A 15,351-nucleotide genomic window follows, 5' to 3' on the forward strand; every position below is an offset into this window, starting at 1 on the left:
GGATAACCTAGTTAGCCTCTGCCCCAGTGTGTTTGTTCGGTGTTATACTTACTTACTTCCTCCCTATCGACTGACTTCATCGACCACTTGATAGTATTTGAGGTGAATCCAAATTAATTCTGCCATGAATCATTTCCATATTCATGTGTCCAAAGCCCTTTGCCTGAGGGTTGTCTTAAGGCATACCGGTTGAACTTGGGGGCTTGTTCTTCTGGTTATATCCCAAACTCCCACAGTCATGCTAAACAACCTAATAAGACCTTGGGTTGTGAATTTCATTTTGGCGGCCACCCAGATGAGAGAGTTCTCCAAAGAGGTCGCGAGGGAAGCAGAGGCGACTGTAACATCTAAAGGATGGGTGTTCTGCCTGTCCCAAAACTTGACTTTTTATAATTTGGAATTTGTCAGTTGGGGAGGGATTTATGCCAAAGCAACCCCCAAAATGTGTGAAAGATCTTCCTGAGATTTATGAGGTACTGGTGCCTGTCAGATCACCTCCGATGAATGGAACCAAAGAAATACCAGAGAAGTATGTGGTAGACAGTGGGCCGGCATCTACCTCAGGGCCTGCAGTTTTTCTACCTAACGTGGTTAGTCCCACTGTTGACACCATGGGGAGGATGGACGACATGAGTATGCCGGTCATGAAGGTCCCCAGGGAACATCCAGCATGTCCAGACTGTGGTCTCAAGATGGGCGAGATTGCAGCCCTACGTGAACATCCGAGGAGGGTCCATGGTTGGCGAAGACTCCTCTATCAGTGCTCCCAGTGTGGGAGGACAAGTGAGAAACTTGACAGTATTGCCTGCCTCTGCTCTAGACGCCAGGGAGCTCCAGGTGTACTCAGTAGTGAAGAGGAAGCTTTGGAAGGCCCCAGTATATGGCAGTGTGGGGAACGTGACCACGAGTTTAAGTCAAAAAGCAGCCTCTCACAGCACAAAAGGCTTGTGCACCCACAAGTTAGGAATAGAGAACGGATTGAGCTATATCTCATCTTAAGGAAAAGGGGCTGAGAGGTATGCACAAGAGCTACTGGAGGGGGGAGGAGACGGTTCTATTGATGTAGCTGGAACAGACATACAAGAATGTGCATTGTAGAAACAAACTGATCGCGGAAGATTTGCTCACAAAAAGAGCAAAGCAGATCGGTGACAAAGGATGGCAGTTCATGGCACGTGCGAGAAGATCAGCACAGCCGAAGAGAGCGGAGTGTCCGTGCGAAGGGGACTTACCAGCTGAGAGGGGAAGAGCGGAGGGAGTAAGGACGGAATATAGAAGGAGAGTGGCTGATTGGATTTGGGCTGGAACCCTTTCTCCCAGCCAGAAGACTGTGTTTGAGAGGGCACTGGAGGATGGCGAAGACGTTCGAGGTACCATCAACATGTCATCGGAGGAGTGGTTGTCACAGCTGTCGGTGCATGCTGCCGCATCAAAATTTAAACAGCTAAGGATACACCAAGCTGGACCCACACCTGCGAAAGTGGAGAGGAGGTGGATGAAGAACAGGGTGGTGAGACAGGGCCTGTCCCTGAGATACCAGTGGCTCTTTGAGACAGACCGCAAGAAGCTTGCTGGTATTGTTTTAGGTAACATGGAAGCACTGAAGTGCCCCTTTCTGATGAATGAGCTGTATTGCTCATTCAGGAAGAAGTGGGAAGAAGGAGGCCCCTTCCTGGGCTTAGGTGCTTTCCATGGTGCTGGAGTTGTGGACAATTTTGCATTCAAGAAGATGATCACCCCTGAAGAGGTGATGGAAAAGCGTTGCAGAAATGAATAAGAACTCTGCCCCCCGGAGCAGATGGCCTGTGCCTGAGGGATGTTATTAAGAAGGACCCTCAGGGTAGCCAACTGGCTGAACTGTTCAATCTGTGGCTTCTGGCCGAAAAGATCCCGGATGGGATCAAAGAATGCAGAACCATTTTAATACCAAAATCTGCTGATTCGCTTAGAAGCAAGAGGACATCAACAATTGGTAGCCCATTCCCATCGGGCTGATAATTCTAAGATTGTTCTCACGGATTCTGACAGCACAGTTGTGATGGGTGTGCCCAATTAACAGCCATGAGAGAGGGTTTATTTCAGCCCCCAGCTGTGTGGAAAATCTAAAGCTCCTCCAGGTTCTAATCAAGCATGCGAAAAGAGACCATAAATCTCTGGGGGCTGTCTTTGTGGACTTGGCAAAAGCCTTTGACTCAGTCTGTCATCATCACGTCCTCCAGGTCCTCAAGCAGAGAGGCGATGATAGCCATATAATTGACCTCATTGCTAACATGTCTAACAGCTGCGCAACACAGCTGGAAGTTGAGGGAATGTGCTCTGAGAAGTTTAGGTCCTCCCCGGGGTAAAGCAAGGAGATCCAATGTCCCCACTTCTGTTTAATCTGTCAATAGACCCCCCTAATTTGTAAACTGGAAGAAGTTAGAAGTGGATTGAAGTATGGTAGCAAGTCAGTTTCATCACTGGCGTTCACAGATGATCTGGTCTTACTGAGTGACTCGTGGGATGGTATGCAGAAAAATATTCAAGTGGTGGCAGAGTTTTGCCATCTTACCAGGCTCAAAGTGGAGGCTGGGAAATGCCACGGGTTCCTTATAAGGCCCACAAAAGACTCATACAATTAACAACTGTGACCCGTGGGAAATTGCAGGGGCTCGACTGGATGTGATCGAGCCCAGTAGCTCTGAGAAGTATTTGGGCCTGGGAATGGACCCATGGCTAGGTCTCTCCAAACTGGAGCTGCAGGCGAAGCTGTGAACGTGGGTGAGAAACATGGGGGAAGCCCCACTAAAGCCACTTCAGAAGGCTGAGATGTTGAAAATGTCTGTGATCCTGTGACTGCTATATGCAGCAGAGCATGCCGGAGTGAGTGCCTCATACCTCCAATCCCTGTACCTCACCATAAGACTGGCAGTGAAGAGCTGGCTTCACTGACCTTCCAGTACCTGTGATGCCATCTTATATGCCAGCAATAATGATGGTGGCCTGGGAATTGCACAGCTGTGAGCCAAATTCCAAATATTCAGGCTCATCAGCTGCACCGAATTGCTCACTCCAGTGACAACCTCACAAGGACTATTGTCCTTGAGGAGGGGATCCAGAAGGAGTTTGAGAGACTGTGGATCGCTGCTGGAGGGAGAGCGGGTAAAATTCCATCAACTGGGGGGCAAATCCCTGTAACAATTCCAGCCACTCTGGAAGGTAGAGAGCTGGTGTCTGAATGGGAAATTTCAACACCGGGTCATCTCTCCTGTTCCTAGCAAGTGGAGGAAAAGAGAATTTGAGAACTGGGACAATCTAAGAACTCAGGGCTGTAGTATTAAGAACTCTGAAAAGGATAACATCCGTAACAATTGGCTGGTACATTATTGGGGCATTCCCCACAGGAAGTTGTTAACAGCACTCCAGCTTTGTGCCAATGTCTATCCCACCAGGGAGCATTCGGCACGGGGGGCTGGGGGAAGGGGTGCCAAAGGGATGCAGGCATTGTCCTGCAGAGTGGGCAACCTGTTCCCATATTATTGGATATTGTGATGCTGTCCCAGATGCCTGGATCAGAAGGCATACCATCTTGTGTGCTATGCTGGCTGAAGAAGCAAGAAGACTGGGGTGGGCAGTGTTTTTAGAGCCCAACCTCAGCGATCGTCACAACGAGCTCTTCAAGCTGGATTGTTGGGGGGTTTTTTTGTGGTTAAGGGGTCTTGGGCAAAGGTAGAGGACATAACTGTTTGCTATGAAATTCTGTGTCACCTAGAGATGACAACAGAAGCAGAGAAAGTACGGAAATATCAGCACCTGGGGGAACAGGTGAGGAGTATGACAAAAGCAGAAGAGCTGGAGTTCCTGGGCTTCCTGACTGGTGCTCACAGGAAGTGGTAGAAAGGCAATGATGGATTCCTTACTGACCCTGGACTCTCTGGCAGCCACATGAAGAGGATGGCGAGGTTCTTCTCACAGAGGGCTCTCCTCTCCTCTGTTGACATCCTATACATTTTTGCCAGCAAAGGTAAGACTGTTTTGATTTCAATTGGCTCATTGTTGTTATCCCTGAGGCTGGGTTCTAAGAACATCACCCACCCCAGTCTCTTAGCCTCTTCTGCCAGCATGCCACACAAGATGCTCTGCCTCCAGATGTGGGCATCCTGGACTGCAGGGCAGTGCCCAATAATATGGGAACAGGTTTCCCACTCGACAGGACAATGCCTGCACCCCTTTGGCACCCCTTTCCCCAGCCCTCATGGGATAGACATTGGCACAGAGCTGTATCGCTGTTAACAGCTTTCTGTGCGGAATGCCCCAGTACTGGGTCAGCCAATCATTACTGATGTTATTGTTCCCAAAGTTCTTAATATCACAGCCTTGCAATCTCAGGTTGGTCCTAGTTCTCTAACTCTCTTTCTCCGCTTCCTAGGAATAGGAGAGATGACTCTGGGAGATAGAATTTCTCACTTGGACGCTACCTCGCCACCTTCTGGAGCAGCCGGAATTGTTATGGGGAGTTTGTCCCCAACTGGAGGAAGAACTGATAAAATTCCATCAACAGCAATCCATACCCTATCATACTCCTTCTGGATCCCCTGCTTAAGGACAATAGTTCTTGTGATGTTATCCCTGGAGTGAGCTATTTGATGCAGCCAATGAGCCTGACTATTTGGAATTTGGCTCACAGCCACGCAGTTCCCAGGCCACCATCTTTATTGCTGGCATATAAGATAGCATCAGCTATTCGATGCAGCCATGGAGTTATGAGGTGTTCACTCCAGCTTGATCTGCTGCGTACAGCAGTCATGGGACTCCATATATTTTCAAGATTTCAGCCTTCAGAAATGACTTTAGTGGGGCTTCCCCAGTGTTTCTCCCCCATGTGCATAGCTTTTCCTGTAGCTCCAGTCTGGAGAGACCTATCCACAGGTCTCCTCCCAGGCCCAAATCTTTCTCAGAGCTACCGGGCTTGATCATATCTAGTTGAGCACCTTCAATTTCCCACAGGTCACAGCTTTTAATAAAGAACCCGTGGCATTTCCCAGCCTGCACTTCCAGCCCGGTAAAATGGCAAAACTCTTCCACCACTTGGATATTCCTCCACATACTGTCCCACAAGTCACTTAGCAGGGCCAGATCATCTGCACATGACAATGATGAAACTGAGCTGTTCCCATACTTAAATCCACCTTTAGTCTCTTCTAACTTGCATATTAATGGATCTTTTGAGAGGCTGAACAGAAGCGGGGACACTAGATCTCCCTGTTTTACCCTGGGGAGGTACCTTAACCTTCTCCGAGCATGCCCCCCCCAACTTCCAGATGCACTGTGCAGTTGTTATACATGTTGGTGATGACATCAGTTATAAGACAATCAATACCTAGCTGCTTGAGGACTTGGAAGATGTGGTGATGATGGGCTGAATGAAGACTTTTGCCACGTCCATGAAGACAAACCCCAGAGATCTATGATCTCTCTTTGCATGCTCCTCCAGGTCTTAATCAAGCTTGCTTTTTCCCCTCCTCTCCCCTTCCCCCCCCCCCCCACCAAATTGGGGCTGAGATAAACCCTCTTTGGCAGCTGTTAATTGAGCATGCCTATAACAATCGTGCTGTCGGGATCCAAGAGCACATTCTTAGAATTATCAACCCCATGGTAATGGGCCGCCAGTTGTTGATGTCTTCTTGTTTCTGTGGATCAGTGGATTTTGGTATTAAAATGGTTCTGCATTCTTTGATCCCATCTGGGATCTTCCTGGCCAGAAGCTATAGGTTGAACAATTTGGCCTGTTGGCTACCCTGAGGGTCTTTCCTCACAACATCCCTCAGGCACAGGCCATCCAGCCCAGGGGCAGAGTTCTTATTCACTTCCGCAATGTTCTTCTTCACCTCCCCTGGGGTGATCATTTTCTTGAATGAAGAAGTGTCCTCAATTCCAGCACCATGGAAAGCACCTAAGCCCAGGAAGGGGCCTCCTTCTTCCCACTTCTTTCTGAATGAGCAATGCAGCTCATTCATTGGAAGGGGGCAAATCAGTGCTTCGATGTTATCCAAAATGGTACCAGTGAGCTTCTTGCGATCTACCTCAAAGAGCTGCTGGTATCTCAGGTATAGGCCCTGCTTCACCATTCTGTCCTTCATCCACTTCCTCTCCACTTTCACAGGCATGGGTCCAGCTTGGTGTATCCTTAGTTGTTTAAATTTTGCTGCAGTGGCATGCCCTGCCAGCTGTGACAACCACTCCTCCGATGACATCTTGATGGTATCCCAGATGTCTTTGCCATCCTCCAACGCCCTCTCAAACACAGCCCTTTGGCTAGAGGAAAGGATTTTGGCTCAAATCCAGTCCGACACTTTCCTTCTATACTCCATCCTCACTCTCTCTACTTTCCCTTTCTCAACCAGTGAGTCCCATTGCGCGTACGCTCCGCCCTTTGACGGTGCTGGTCCACTCGCACTTTCCACAGGCTGCTGTCGCTTATCACTGATCTGTTTTGCCATTTTTGTGGGCCAATGTTCCACAATCAGTTTGTTTGTACAACATGGAATTCTTGTACTTCTGTTCCAACTCCATCAATAGAGCCGTCTCTTCCTCCGTCCAACAGCTCTTGTGCGTACCTCTAAGCCCCTTTTCCTTAGGACAAGATAGCTCAATCCATTCTCTATTCCTAACTTTCAGGTGTGTGAGTCTCTTGTGCTGTGAGAGGCCACTTTTCGTCTTAAGCTCACAGTCGCATTCTCCACATCGCCATATACTGGGGCCTTCCAAAGCTTCCTCTTCAGTTCTCAGTGCCCCTGGAGCTCCCTGGCATCTAGGGAAGTGGCAGGTAATGCTGTGGTGTTTCTCATCTGTCCTCCCACATTTGGAGTGCTGACAGAGGTTTCTTTGCCGACTGTGGACCCTCCTTAGATGTTCAGTTCAGGCCATGATTTTCCTCATCTTGACACCATAGCATACGCATGCTGGATCTTCATCAGGGACCTTCACAACTAGCATACTCACACCAGACATTCTCCTCTCGGTGTCAAGAATGGGACTTTCCACACTAGTAGAGAAACTGTGACCCCTGAGGGAGATGCCGGCCCACTGTCTACCACATCCTTCTCTGGTGCTTCTTCAGCTCCATTCATTGCAGGTGATCTGACAGGCACCGGCACCTCATAAACAAACAGTGATTAGGGTTCTTTGTCCATTGTTTTGGATGCCTTTCAGCAGTTGACACAGGTCAAAGTGTTGTAGTAGTTTTTTCACCAATGTAAGTTTCATTCCGATGAGGGTAGGAAATAAATCTCAATTTAATATATAATTAGATTGTAACAACTGATGAGACATAACAGGAGCTGAATAATTAAAATTGCATCCCATAATTTCAGTAAAGTTACAAACAAATATATTTGAGTGCTTGCTTGTATCTACAGTAATGTTATCTCCAAGTATAAAATCACAAAGGGTTCTCATACAAACACGTCCTTTTCCAAGATATGCAAGTACAATTTCAGGGGTTTCATCTGGATCTCTTTCAAAATGACAAGGTCATTTTGTGTCAAGACAAATGTCTTGGGCTTTGGTGGTATTCCTCTCACAAATGAATCCTTGTTCCCGTACAACACATGCATTAACATCAATGGTTTGCCATTTGTTTCCGTTTTGTTAGGCCCATACTCGAAGTTCTAACGCATAGTGTATAGTGCCATTGTGATTCAATCCCAGCACAATGATTGGGTATATGGTGTATACTGAAGCATTGCGTATTGTTAAGACAAAGGCTGTGGCCTTATTGTTGATGGGGTCATAAGTAAAATGGACTAAATGCCACCAAGGTTGGGAGTCTTTTTCAAATTTAGTTGCATTATCACAAATTACCTTTCGAATTTCAGTGGGTAAGGTGCCTCTTCGCCTTCTCTGATAATTGCTGCTGCCATAGATTACATCCAGAGTTGAGCCTGGATACAACTAAGAGCTAGAGAAACATTATCTTGGGCTACACCAAGTGCATCCACAATCAATTGGTGGTCCTTTTCATTAATCCTTTCCCACTGAGGCAATATGTCAGACAAGAGCCATTGATTAGTACTCAATGCTAACAGGGAAGATCGTAGTGGGTGTTCCAATTTATTTCAATCACCCGTTGCGGTGCTTAGTTTATTTATGAGCACTTCCGCATCTATGCTGTTCAAGACTCCCAGTCCAGTCCCTAAAATTCTGGTTGCATCTCTCTGTGTTCTTTTTGGGGAGGTGAGGATTTATCCATGTAGCCAAGATGACCATCCTGCATAGGATGTGCTTAGGAATTTTGAGCATGTGGGCTTTACAGCAGAGATATTAATTTGCATTCATAATTCTACTCGCTTGAGTGACTGGGAAGGGTTGACTAGGACCCATTGTTGGCTTACATATTTGATGGCATAGCGTCTGATTTCTGAAATCTGTGGGGACAGCTTTTTCTCATCCTTTTTAACAGCAGAGGTATTTGTGCTGGGGGGAAAGGTTCTTCTTCTCATCTTGTTGGATGCTGCAAAACAAAAAGGTAGAATAGACTCATCTCGGTGGGGTTTTCTGGACAGGTTACCCCATCAAAAAGAAGGAAAAATCCATCGTGCACTAATTCTATGTTTTGCACTACTGTTACCAGTAGCTTCCTATCTATATATTGGTACAGTTTCACATCTGGAGAGAGTGAGATTGTCTGTAAAAGCTTAGCAAGTGCGGCATGAGCAATTCTGTGTGAATGTCCATACCCCTGTGGGAGTCTGTTAAAGGTATACTGTATTCCCTCCCAAGTGAAAGCAAACTTCTCTTTATCCTCCTCCTGCAAGGGGACCATAAAGAACATAGCTTTCACATCTAGCACCACCATCCATGGGTATGCAGCTGCTTGTAAAGTAGCTGTTAAGTTTGCAATATTTGGTACAGCAGCTGTTAGTGGGGCTGTATCAGCACTCAGGTGCCGATAACCAATTGTCAGATGCCACTTCCCATCTGGTTTCTGAACTGGCCAGACAGGGCCAGACATGGGGCGTGGGTTCTGGAGATAATCTGTCATTTCTCCAAGTCAGCTGTGGCTTCAGAAATTCCATTTTGTGCCACAGCAGAAATTGGATATTGCAGTATGCTAGTAATTTTTGAATCAGGGAGTGCAGGGGCTGCGTGAAGTACACTCACTGCAGCCTCCCTATTTCTACTGGGGTTGGAGTCGAAGTCTGAGCTGAAGGACCACGCACTGTCATCTGGCAGGCTCCAGGTTCATCCATTTAAAGCAGCAAAACCTAAAAATTTTTTTCATTGTGATCTTTAACTGCAAAGCCAGTAGTCAACATGCGCCTCTCACCTGGGAGCCATAAATTAACCTTGGCAGTTTGGCACACAGCGCTTGCTCTGTTCACACCAGTAATTTTAACTCTTTGCCATCCGGATTGCACACCCATCCCCATCTTCTTGGCATTTTGTTGTGTTAGTATTGAAATTTGTGCTCCCCTATCTATTAAAAACTTCACCAATTGTCATTGAGGACCGACTGGAATCAAGATATATGGGCCATTATCACTTATCCACGGATAAACCTCCACTTGCTGGACAGGCAGACCCAATTGCCTTCTGGGCATTACTTGCCTTTTTGCTTCATGCCCTGCAATTCTTCCCTAAGGGGGAGGAAGGGATTGTCTCTCTCTCTCTCTCTCTGGGAGCTGGCGCCCAAGGAGTCAAAGTACGTTCCTTCCTTTCGCCATTATCTCGTTTCTGGAATGCTTCAGTCAGACTCAAGATAATGCCAGTAGACTGACCTTGAATCGTGACTCTGGGAATGCCTAGGGCTAAGGCTTTCCTCCACAATCCATTTCTCCATTCTCGAGATTCTGTTTGTGGGTCTTTAGGCTTACTTCCCTTCGATCTAGTTTCTGTTCCCCATGGGGGTATCACTGGTCTCACCCTACGATCTCCTCCACGGGACTTCAGGTTCCTGTTCTCATCTGATGGATCTTCCCAGCCCATTTCACGGCTGTGGTTAACAATGCCATGCATTAATACTGCCCATGTAGGGAGTTGCCTGCGGGGGGGTATGTGGCGGGGTGTTGTTATCACCTAGTCTTTCACTGTATTCTGTGTCTCTTCTTATCTCATCCTAATTTATAATTAAATAGGGTTTAAGAATTGCCGGGGCTCCTCTAATGAGTGGTTTTAACACTGCCGAATCTACTATAGCAGATATTGGGATATCACCGCGTCCTCCTTGGTGCATGGCTTGTATGTAAGCAGCTTTTGTGATGGCTGTGGAGAGCTCACTTATAATTGTAATGGAGATTATGGAAGGTTCACCTCGCTCCATTGTGCCTATTCCTCCAGCCCAGTAAGCTACTCGACTGGTGATAGAATGGGGTATATCTGCAGGGCTGGGTCCTAAATGTAAGGAAACTCCCAGACCTCAATAGCCATTTGCTTCATCCTCACTCAGCGTTATTCGGTTGCTGCCACTTAGGCAGATTTGCCACAAGTATTCAGTTTCAGTTTCAGCTGGTTTTCTGCTATATCTCCTTTGCAAATTTGTCAATTGTAACAGATCCCAGGGAGTAGTTTGCATAGTATGTTGTGGAGCACCACCCCGAGGTCCCTTGTTTCCTTGGGTTTTAACAATGGGTCTAGCTTCATAGTCGGGGGATTTGAGGGGAACAAAGGGTCATCTTCTCCTGGCTCGCTATCATTGGGATCAGCCCAGATGTTTCCGTCCCAGTCTTCAGGGGATACTATTAGTTTCCTAATCTGTACCCTGTTGGGAGGCAGGCGTGGAGCCTGCATAAGCGTCATCTCGACCTTTTCTCCCAACTTTTGTCTTTTCTCCTTTTCCTTCTGTAACTGTTTCTGCAGTTGTTCAGTTTTCAAAGACAGGAACAACTCAGTTGCCTTTTTACCTTCTATTTCTTTCTTTTTAGGTATTCTTTATCAGTTTCCCAATTATGCTAATTGTCACGAGCCCATTCTTCTGAGAAGTTGGGACTCAAGTTCACTCCATGCCTCTGTAAATGATCGGTGATACGACTTGCTATCCTGCTGACTATGCCACAGGGCAGGCAACAGCAGGTGCAGCACCCGAGGCCCTTTGAGGGCAGTGGCAGCAAAATAATATATTACCAATATAATGTATGAAATATAGATGAAATAATTAGTAGCATCATACAGGAAATCAATGAAGAATGACATAAAGGAAATAATGCATGAGGGAAATCCTCTGCTTTAATTCAGATTTACCAAAGGGAGAAGGTTTTGCTCCTGCTGGATTCTAGTGACCCTGGTGAAATATGTTTTCTTCATATCTCGCTTGGACCATTTTTTCAGACACTTCTTTCTTGTTGTCCTTTTTCTGTCCTGGTTCGGTCTCAAGTCACTCTTGAATATGCACTGTGCAATGCATAAAGCATCTCCATAATCCTTTCAAAAGTCCAGCAATGTCTTTTGCTTTTACAACATCCTCTCGCCCATCCTCTGCCTTGGCAATTGCAAGGCGATATACAAAGCTGTGGAGGACACATGGCTGTACCTCTGACATTATGAGAAACCTAGAAATTGAGGGAAAAAATAAGTGTCTTTTGTTTTTTTCTTCTCTGTCTCCTTCTACCTTTTCACTTTTTCCAGAAAGCAAAGCCTATTTCTTTATTTAGTTCTTGAGGACTCTGCTGGAGAGATCCTTGTTGGCTGAGGGCTGGGCATTGCTTGTTTTCTGCTTGGTGCCTTGGTTTGGAAAAAGAGAGCTCAGCCAGCCCTTTGCTCAGACACATCTCAAGAGGTCCCGCTGTTCAAACAAAGGATGTGCTTGGCTGCAGCGGGAAGAAGTTCATTTTACAAATGCTCAGTTCTGCAGAACAGTGAAGAACGGTGCTGCAGGAAGAGTCTTTTCCCCCCTTGAAGGAGATGTCCTTCCTGGTTTTGCTAATTCCAGCTTCACAGCTGGCTCCACTGCTTTTTGAGAAGGCACTGTGATGTGGGAGGAGAAGCGTGCTCACAGGGAGAGATATTATTTCGTTTTTCTAGAGCAGGTCTTCCTGAGGAGCCCTTCTGTAGGTCCAGCTGGACTCACGTTCTTGGTCTCACCTGTCAGTGGACCTGAACTTTCCAGCTGTCTCAGGACTCGGGTCTGTGTCCAGGTTCACACTTAGCCCATGGCAAAGGCAAGCTGATGCAACCTGATGCAGCTCACTTGCTTTGCAGGCTCTGCTAATGGGCGCTAGAATAACATGCACACAGATGAATGCTGGAGCTCAGGGGCATCTTGATGCGCAAAAGGAGCACGGTCCTGAGTTTGCAATCTCCTTAAAAACTAAGCATTTCACCCTGAAATGATTTCAACACCTACCTTTCTTCTTTACTAACTGGGTCAGGTGAAAAAAAGTCACCAAAGAGCCTTTCCAATCCCCAAAATAGAGTTGTGCACATGTGGGTTTCCAGAGCCATTGAGCCCTTCCAGAAGGGGGTGCCTTTCATCAGGGTTCATGTTTGCACCTTCACCATGACTTGAATTTATGAGGTTTTTATGTCAGGTCCTTGCCAGCCCCAGTGAGCTGTCGTGTCATTCCGAGAAGCTTCTTTGTGAGTAAGAGAGGAGGCACGGAAAAGGGGTGATGTTTTCTTGGAAGTGGAAGATGTTGGCTGCAAATACATAAGGGGAACAACCTCTTCACTGGAAATCTTTCTGAGAAAGTCTGTTTTTTCTGAGGGCTTTTCGAAGCGCTGTTTTGACATCCTTGTTCCGGAGGCTGTAAATCATGGGGTTGAGCAGCGGGGTGAGAATGGTGTAGGCAACTGAGATCACCGCATCCTTGTCCGATGAGTAGCTGGCGTTGGGTCTCAGGTAGATGGAGGAGGCACAGCCGTAGTGCACGACCACCACCATCAGGTGAGCGCTGCAGGTGGAGAAGGCTTTGCGCCTGCCTGCGGCTGAGGGGATCTTCAGGATGGTGAAGAGGATGAAGAGGTACGAAATAAGGATCAGCATCAGCGGGATCAGAAGGACGAAGATGGCCAGCGTGAAGACAACGGCCTCGCTGAGATTGGTGTCAGCAAAGGCCACACTGAGGACCGGGGCGATATCACAGAAGAAATGGTTGAGTTTCCTGGAGGCCTGGAAGGGCAAGCAAAATATCAAGGTGGTATCGGCCTGGGCGGCCAGCAAGCCAATGAGAGCAGAAGCGATCACCAGCTGAACACACACTCGCCGAGTCATGATGCTGTTGTAGTGCAGGGGGTGGCAGATGGCCACGAAGCGATCGTAGCCCATGGTGGCCAGGAAGAAGGAGTGGGAACACCCCAAGAAGAGGAAGAAGTACATCTGCACAGCACAGCCCAGGAAGGAAATGGCTTTCCTCTCTGCCAGCAAGTCTACCAGCATCTTGGGGACAATGACAAAGGTGTAGCAAGTCTCCAGAAACGACAAGACAGAGAGGAAGAAGTACATGGGCGTGTGCAGGCTCGGATCAAGCCTTATGATGGTCATGATAGTGGCGTTTGTGCTCAGAGTGACCAGGTAGAGCAGCAAAAAGACCACAAAGAGCAGCTTCTGCAGCTCTGCCAGGTTGGAGAACCCCAGGAAGATGAAGTCCGTGGCCAGGCTTTGGCTGTCATTTTCCATGGAAGCAAAAGGCTTTCTCTGAATGCTGGGCAGGAAGAAAAGCAGCACCCATCTCACCAAAGGTGCAAGGAGCTGTAGTGACAAAGAGAATCTGCTAGTGTCCCTCCTCAAGAGCCCTTTCCTGGCCTCTCCCTCCCCATGCTGGTTGCCCTCCTGGTGCATATGGGCTACTGTGCTTTGGTTGAGGCTGCACAGCAGAAGGAGGGTGCGGTGGGGCGGCACCTTGCCCTCCTGAGAGCAAGCTGGTGCGTGCAGCGAGCCGGGCTGGCGCGGGGATGCCTGGCGCCTTCTCTCGTGTGCTGGGGGGCAGCCGTGAGCTGTGGCAGCGCGGTGGCTGTGGAGCTGCAAGATGGAAAATGCCGGTTCAGAGCCTCTCACGCGCAAAAGGGGCTGCGCGAGCTCTCGGGGACACGTGCAGAGCTGTCAACGCTGAAGCGTCCAAGCTGCCCCAAGCGATGCTGCCCTGAGCAGCTGGAGGAGCAGAGCAGGGAAAGGCAGGGGGGTTGAGCAGTGCAGGCAGCTCCCGCTGCTGATCTGCCTGGGCTGGCTCAAGCCATGGGCTGTGTGCATTGTCTGCATGCACACGCAGGCTCCTGGTCACCCTGGGCTAGCGGTGGGCACGTTGGAATGCTCCCTTTCACATTTGAAGGGCAACAGCACAAAGGGGTCTTGCGTGAAGGAGGCTCAGACCCTCTCTTCCTTCGGCGCAGGGTAGATTCACACCAGGATGGTGGGATCTAGTCGAGCCTCTGCTACAGGTCCTCTCCCTCCCCTTTTACCTTGTGAAGAGTAAGGCTGCAGAAAGGAAAACTGTGGAGCCAGGGGAAAGATGAGCCCGGAGCCCTACCTGCACTGTCCAGAAGGATGTTCAGGCATGGAGCAGGCCTGCAGCCCTCTGCACACTTGTAGCTGGAGGCAGCCCCAGCCTCTCTGAGAGACCCTGTCCTGTCCTTGTGGGCAGGGTGGCAGCAGCTTTGAGCTCTTCCAGGAGACTGAGGTACGTGCTCATTAAGGACTGCTACATCCTCACCTGGGGACAGGCATCGTTAGTGGGTTGCAATGGGCATAATTAAGGATCGACCTCCCTGAGGCATCCTGGCAATACCCTCAGCAGCTCTCAGCAACGGATGTGTGCTGAACTCAAGACACAAGGCCTTTTCCTAAGCAATAGCTCGGATCAAGCAGGCACCTTTAGTCCTTCCTTTCTTGCTGAAAGCGGGCAAAAAAAAAGGTTCTTTGGCAACAGTGGCCTTGCCCTTCATTGCTCCTTTCCACCCATTGCAGCCCACCACCTCTCCACTGCACCGGGACGGTTGCCCAGGGTGTATACTGGGATTCAGTGAGGACCAAGGTGTGATGGGAGAGCAGCAGGAGTGTGTTCAAGAAGTAGCACTGCCCAGCCCTCGGTGAGAGCCGTCTGTCCTCATCTTGACTCGTATGAAATGCACAGCTCTGGGGCACAGCTCTTCTCCTGAGAGAGGTGCCAAACGCAGGCCAGGGGCTCACTTCTTGTAAGATCCCATTTCTCTCTGCTGGGTCAAGTATAAATGTCTGTGCTGCGGTGAGGGGAGATGAAACGATGTGTGTTACCAAGAAACCATGGCTGAGCACACAGCAGCCCATGCCAGGTGCTTGCTTGGGACTATGAGACACTGCTGGAGAAGAGGAGGAAGGTGAAGCAAGAGCTTGCATTCCATAGGAAGGATGCCTCCATGTGCCTGCTGGAGGTGGTGCAGTCACTGGCTGAGCAGATCGCTGAC

General features: G+C 48.5%; 2 protein-coding genes across 2 annotated transcripts in view; both read right to left on the reverse strand.

Moving 5' to 3' along the window:
• Positions 1–15,351, reverse strand: part of LOC136996504 (SUN domain-containing protein 3-like) — a 512,910-nt gene that overhangs the window by 364,436 nt on the left and 133,123 nt on the right. The window lies entirely within an intron of this gene.
• Positions 12,641–13,613, reverse strand: LOC136996436 (olfactory receptor 10K2-like). Its single transcript, XM_067317359.1, has one exon. The coding sequence runs from the start codon at positions 13,589–13,591 to the stop codon at positions 12,641–12,643; it is 951 nt and encodes a 316-aa protein (XP_067173460.1). The 5' UTR covers positions 13,592–13,613.

This window comes from Apteryx mantelli, unplaced genomic scaffold, assembly GCF_036417845.1.
Source record: "Apteryx mantelli isolate bAptMan1 unplaced genomic scaffold, bAptMan1.hap1 HAP1_SCAFFOLD_40, whole genome shotgun sequence".
Taxonomy (NCBI): Eukaryota; Metazoa; Chordata; class Aves; order Apterygiformes; family Apterygidae; genus Apteryx; species Apteryx mantelli.

Excerpts from the sequence above, each read along its gene's own strand:
- LOC136996436 (XM_067317359.1), bottom strand. The coding sequence starts at position 13,591 with ATGGAAAATGACAGCCAAAGCCTGGCCACGGACTTCATCTTCCTGGGG.